The sequence below is a fragment of the Arachis ipaensis genome, chromosome B7 (assembly GCF_059453495.1).
Source record: "Arachis ipaensis isolate K30076 ecotype BB chromosome B7, ASM5945349v1, whole genome shotgun sequence".
NCBI classification, from domain to species: domain Eukaryota; kingdom Viridiplantae; phylum Streptophyta; class Magnoliopsida; order Fabales; family Fabaceae; genus Arachis; species Arachis ipaensis.
Window position 1 is genome coordinate 137,762,949 of NC_142442.1, and position 6,506 is coordinate 137,769,454.

The window sequence follows — 6,506 nt, forward strand, 5'->3', positions numbered from 1 at the left end:
GACTTCGTACACAAAACAAATATGAAAATATAATACTCAAAAAAAAAAAAAATCTGATCATTTATTCTCTAATAATTCTAACTCTAACTAATTGAAAAAGTCATACATTAGTTTAAACTTAACGATTTATTTATGTTACTTTTATGATAGTATATATATAAAAAATATCTCTTCTTAAACTTATCAATTTGATAGGTTGTAAATTTATATGAGTTGCAAACAAAATTAAAATATTTAACTATAAATTATTATTTTTTAACCAAAAATAAAGAATTTACTATAATTTTTGTCTTCTAATATCCAATTTCCAACTCACAGAGAAACATCGCTTTTTAATAAATTAGTATGGAGAGACTATGCCATTTGAGTTATAACTGATTGGTTTTTTTTAGAATATGTGTTAATAAATTTATAATATTTTTTTGAATTAAAATCATTATTGTTAGAAGATTTCCCTCAAATTGGAAATGGGTACATGACTAATTGAGTCAAGAGAGGGGTTAGCGTGCCTCGTGGGTGGGTTAGAAACTTAGAATACTTTTTTAAATGAAACGGCAAACTAACGGGCGGTTAAGTGGAGCCCACTAAAAGCCCACGGATTTGACACCCTCTTTGTACCGAAGAGCCCGGGCCCCACTCTCCATTCTCCCACTCTCTATAAGAAGAAACGCCCGAGAACACAACCATTGCTCTTTTCGCAACCAAAACCCATCACTTTGTCTCTTATTCTCTCATTCTCGCATTCTCGCATTGCCAAATCTAAACCCCTTGTATTTTCTGTTTGTTTCCCGAGAAAATTGAAAAATCTCTATCATGGAGCGGTTCGACAACGACGACCTTCAGTACGTTGTCCATGACTACTTCGACTTCTCTGACTTCGAAGACGACGTTGCACTCACCAATTCTGATCCTTTGGATGACTCCGACCTCGATGAAAGCTTCCAGACGGTAACGATTCGATACCGGCTTTACTCTTGTTTTGTTCTATGATTGATTGCGATTTGGAATGAAACCGTCTACACCGTGAGAGGTTTATTTGTTTGATGTATATTCATTTGTTTGCTATTGTGTTTGGCAGAGTAATTCGAAGACTGATACGTCTGCTTCGGAAGCTAGAAAAGGGAAAGATATACAGGGGATTCCATGGGAGAAGCTTAACTACAGCAGACAGAAGTACCGCGAGACTCGATTGAAGCAGTACAAGAACTACGAGAACCTCTCGCATTCTCGCGAGGATCTCGACAAGGTGAACACCTCAGCTGCTTCACGCTTTCACTTCTTATTCAGATGAAAATTATGAAATACTAATTCTAATTCGTTTCTGAACACTCTGTTTATTTGTTTATTTGGCAGGAGTGTTTGGAAGTGCAGAAGGGGAAGGCCTTCTATGACTTCCAGTTCAACACAAGGCTTGTAAAATCCACAATTATCCATTTTCAGGTAGAGACTTTTCTTCATTTATACTTAAACTTAGTTCTTAGGCATTCTTGGGGAAAGAGTGTTATTTCATTTGCACTGATATGTGTTTGATTTGAACAGAGCTTGTAGTAATTTAAAATTATTAAAAACCATAAATCTTGGCTTGTGTTCCTTGCTTTGATAAATTTTCATCATAGTTAATTTTTTTCTTCTTCTTTGGAACGATTTTATCATGTGGATATTGGCTACACTGCATCCAGGGAGTTCTTATATTTCGTAGCCAATAGCCTTACCTGGTGATAATGTTATTTGGCCATAACGAGTTTTGCTATGCATAATTTTGTGCTCAAGTTTTGCAGGATTCAGTTATTTGTATTGTTCCTTTGCATACGGATGGAATTAAAGGCCGCGACTCTTTTATATATGGATTTAAACTAATGCCTGTGGGGATTTTTCATGCACTTGCTTCCAATCAACTCACAGTTTGACAAGCTTATAAGACTAAATTTCAAAAAACCTCGATCTTTTACAAACTTATTATTTTTTAAACCACTCTACCCTGGTCATTTCATGAAATTGCCATTTTGTGAAAAATAAAATTAGAAGATGGTAAATTATAATATGTTTCAACAGGTTTCTTTTTTAGAAATTTCCCGGCTTGAAGGCTTTAAGCAAGAACTTGTTTCAGACTTCTCTCTTTTCTCCCTTTTAAACAGATGTTTCTCAAGCACTATTTCATAACGCTATGCCACTTCAGCTCTTGGAATTTTAGTAAAATTCCAATTTTGCTAGAAAGTATCTTCTAAGATGCCAAATATTGTTCTGTACAGAAAAGATAGTTTCTTGCCAATTTATGGATATGGATGCATCAAGGCTATGGTATGACTTGAAAACTTATAAATAATTTGGTGATTTTCCTGTGGGAAGAGATTTTGTTACACTTGTAAGATGTGTTTACATCCAACGGAATGACGGACTAAAATGAATTGCTGGTATGTCAAATGAATTGCTGAGTAAACTTCAGTACCCATGAATTGCATAATGGCTTACTTTGCTAATTGTTATTTAGCTAAGTCATGATCTATGAGAGATTATTACTCGAATATTTTTTGAACCAAAAAATTTCTATTTTTACTCTTGAATAGCTATTACTGGTGGAAGGGTGATTTTATACTGTATACAACTTCTGACTATGCAACCATACCGTCATATTTACTACTTGTCTTAAATTTAGTACTAACACAGTTCCACAGTTGTCATTATAATTTTAATGGTGCGACAACAACATTTAGTTAATAATTCTTAAGCCAAGATGTCATAACTCTTTAAGTGTGGTTTCTTACACGTTGACGAACTTTCAATTCTGTTATGTTTCCTGTTATTATTATTTTTTTTATGTATCATTATTACTTTTGTAATTGATATATATATCTCCACACAAGTCTTAACCTGTTTCTGCATCTGGGCCTTTTATTTCTCTTATTATGTCCGCTTTTAGCAGGTGGGAAGTGAGCAGCTTGGCAGGGCATTATTTTATGGTATGATAGGAAAATTATCTGACCACATTTGAGAGGGATCTAACAATATTTCTTAAATTAGTGTTGACTGTTCATTTGCCCTTATCAAGAAGGGTATTACTCTTCATTTTTGGCTGTATATTTCTAGTATATTATTATTGTGTTGATTCTTTTGTTTCGATCAACATTTATGTGTAGATCACTTACATTGCTTTGAAAAATTCTTGGCTATTTCACAGAAGTGCGGATTCCATATTTTATAATCATAAAGCACTTGATTTAATTTGTTGGAAAGATGTATGGTTGAGGGTGTTATATACTTATATTTTCTAGCTGGGCTTAGATCATACGGTCACATTATACATGGGTAGTTAGGTTGTTGATTGTCGTGATTTTGCATGATTGTTCACAAGTTTAGCTTATTTTCTTTATTTTTGTTGACCACTTGGGTGATAACATTGATGTGATCAATATGTTTCTCATCTGTGCAGCTGAGGAATTTATTGTGGGCGACATCCAAGCATGATGTATACCTTATGCAAAACTACTCGGTGATGCATTGGTCCTCATTACAACAAAGGGGTAAAGAAGTTTTTAATGTGGCCACACCCATAGTTCCGACCCTTGTAAGTGGCCGATTAATTGATCACCTGTGTGCTGCGTTTCGTTTGTCATAACTCATTGGATTTTAAGTGATATGGTGTTTGTTTGCAGGAGTGCCCTGGACTTTTAGCTCGGCCCGTCTACAGAGTTCAAATAAGCACCATGGTAGTCAAGGAAAATTTGGTGGTGGCAGGTGGTTTTCATGGCGAGCTCGTTTGCAAGGTAGGGTGGACCAAATATCTTAAAATTGAATAGGAGGCCCGTTTTCTTATCATCTTATGCGTGTGTTACTTGTGAACCAGAATTTGCGGCATCCTGGTGTTGCATTCTGCAGTAAAATAACTCCTGGTAATGCCATAACCAATGCTGTTGATGTTTACCGCCATCCAAGGTAAGCAGCTAAACGCAGAACCTTATGCTGGACGTGTTGATTTTTGTTTTGTTTTGCTTTGCGACTAACCCTTCTCTTTGCAGTGGGTCGCTGAGGGTTGTTGCAGCAAATAATGATTCCCAAGTTCAGACGTTCGATGCAGAAAATTTTGCTTCCGTGGGTTGTTTTCAATATGATTGGTCTGTTAATGTGAGTGTCATCAGCTGTTATTGCTGTTGCTATAAATCTTCATTTCGGGCGACACTTTCACAAACACTAATTGTGCTCTTTTACATATATTTGCCTTTGCAGAATACTTCTGTCAGTCCAGATGGCAGGTTGATGGCTATTCTTGGTGACAGTGCTGAGTGCTTGTTAGCTGATGCCAACTCCGGGAAGGTACGCTCAAGTTATACTTGTTCCAGTTCACTTTTGTTCTCTTTTATCTACCAATGTCAATTTTTCTTTATACCTATCTGGATCAATGTGCTTTGATACAAAAGCAGTGATAGACAAAAGGACTTTTAAGGGAGCAGTTGTTTTCCAGAGGACTATTATCCATAATGTTCCAATTTAATTCCTGATTTTAACTGTTTTGATATTGCATCTTCTAGGTTGTTGGGAGCCTAAAAGGGCACTTGGACTACTCTTTCTCGTCTGCTTGGCACCCAGATGGAAGAATATTGGCTACGGGGAACCAGGACACAACATGCAGGTTATGGGACATAAGGAACCTTTCAGAATCCGTAGGTGTGCTCAAGGGAAGAATGGGTGCAATAAGAGCCTTAAGGTTCACATCTGATGGGAAGTTCTTGGCCATGGCTGAGCCAGCAGACTTTGTCCATATATTTGACTCCAAGTCTGGCTATGTGCAAGCTCAAGAGATTGATCTATTTGGTGAAATTGCTGGGATATCCTTTAGCCCGGACACGGAGGCCTTATTTATTGGTATTGCCGACCGTACCTATGGAAGCTTGTTAGAGTTCATCAGAAAACGTGACAATAATTACCTTGCCTCTATGTTTTAATTGAGTGGAGTGTTCCTTCAGATATACAGCAAGCTACACTCCATGTGCATGCAAATAAGTTTTTATGCAATGGGTTATTTGCTGTTCAATTTTATAAGCAAAGTTGTAAATTTTGGTCTCTAGGCAGCTGCTGCTTATCTGAGAGAGAGCTCGAGTAGATTATGAGCTTTTTTTTTTTTCTTTTTTTTTTGTGCGTGTGTATAAATATAGCCTTGATTGCTATTGTATATCGGAGACAATAGAATCGAGTAATAATATTTATAGTTATTAGTTATATTATCTGAGAGAGCGCTCCAGTAGTATAAATAATTAAATATAGCCTTGATTGCTATTGTATATTGTATATCGGTGACAATAGAATCGAGCAATGATATTCATAGATAAATATCAGTGGCTGTTCTTATATATTTGTTTTTCCCATCTGACGCTTCCTGTTTTATGCATGCCGTCCTAGGTTGATTGTAAATATCCATTGATAGAACCTGTGATATTGCAATCTTTACACTTAATAGCATGGTCCTATTCAATTCAAGTAATCTGAAGTTTAAATCAACTCCACTAGAAAGATATCTTCGAAGTGTGTCATTTAGTGGCACGTAGTTTTCAGAACTTGTTTTGCGTTCCCAAAATTGGTATAAATGAACTCTTGAGTATTCTAAAAGCAAAGGTGATAAGATAAAGATAGGTTTGGTGTTTTTAAAAACAATATTTTATTGCCGACCGAAACAAATGAGGATTTTGACGTTTATATTTGGATAACGTTTCAACCTCCCTGGGGAAAGTGGAAGTCGCTTGCTAACAAAAAAATATTAATGCTAGAAACTCCCTTAGAGACGTGACGACTCTCCTGAGTTCTAATATCTTCCGGTTCACTGTTCTTTTTGATAAACCATTAATAAAAATTGATATCTAGTATCTAAATACACGCTTAATTTATCTAATACGGGATTTGGGGTGTAAAGTGTAAACCAAAGACTTGAATTGTCGTAGCAAACTAGCAAGTGAAAAAGTTAAAAATGAGGTGTAGCCCCTGGTGACACGGACCTACGATTATGAAAAGGAAAGGTGTTAAACAAAGAGAATGACAGATGGGGTATAGGCATTAGGCAAGCAAGTGACAAAGGCCTCACCAATAACAAGTTAAAATCTCAATGGAAAGAAGTAGCAAACTAATCCAGGTAGCTTCTATGGACAGCTTCATTGATGGAGCTGCAAAAAATAATTAAAATTTTACCAAAAATCGTGTTTTGATATTTCTGATTTGCCCACTTTGTGGGTTTCTTTGACTTTTCACATTTTCCCCAAATTAATCCCCAAATTCAGACTCTTAAGACATGTTACACAATGAAAATTCTTAAGACATGTTACCAAAAATTCAGACTCTTAGAGCATGCGTACGTTTAAAGGCATCCGACAAAATGTAAAACTAAGAAATCTAGAGTGTTTTTTCTCTTTTTATTAGTCTTTTTGAGGAGTAGAATTTATCTAATCTGGGTTCCAGATTTGAAGCTTTTTAAATGGATCAAAACTCAAGATGTCATGTATATATATATAGTATATAAAGGAGTA

The 6,506-nt window shown here is 35.8% G+C and overlaps 1 protein-coding gene across 4 annotated transcripts; it reads left to right on the forward strand.

Moving 5' to 3' along the window:
* The first annotated feature begins 666 nt into the window (after window positions 1-666).
* LOC107606131 (Transducin/WD40 repeat-like superfamily protein) lies at window positions 667-5,342 on the forward strand. 4 transcript variants are annotated; one of them, XM_088492426.1, is made up of 10 exons: window positions 689-948; window positions 1,079-1,246; window positions 1,354-1,440; window positions 2,918-2,957; window positions 3,428-3,562; window positions 3,651-3,761; window positions 3,842-3,930; window positions 4,014-4,119; window positions 4,222-4,308; window positions 4,524-5,342. In XM_088492426.1, the coding sequence occupies exons 4-10, from the start codon at window positions 2,955-2,957 to the stop codon at window positions 4,935-4,937; spliced, it is 945 nt and encodes a 314-aa protein (XP_088348552.1). In that variant the 5' UTR covers window positions 689-948; window positions 1,079-1,246; window positions 1,354-1,440; window positions 2,918-2,954; the 3' UTR covers window positions 4,938-5,342. The 4 variants fall into 4 exon arrangements, with proteins under 4 accessions (XP_016163604.1, XP_088348552.1, XP_088348553.1 ...); XM_088492427.1 differs by having other exon boundaries at window positions 2,921-2,957; XM_016308118.3 differs by lacking the exon at window positions 2,918-2,957 and having other exon boundaries at window positions 667-948.
* The last annotated feature ends 1,164 nt before the right edge of the window (window positions 5,343-6,506 follow it).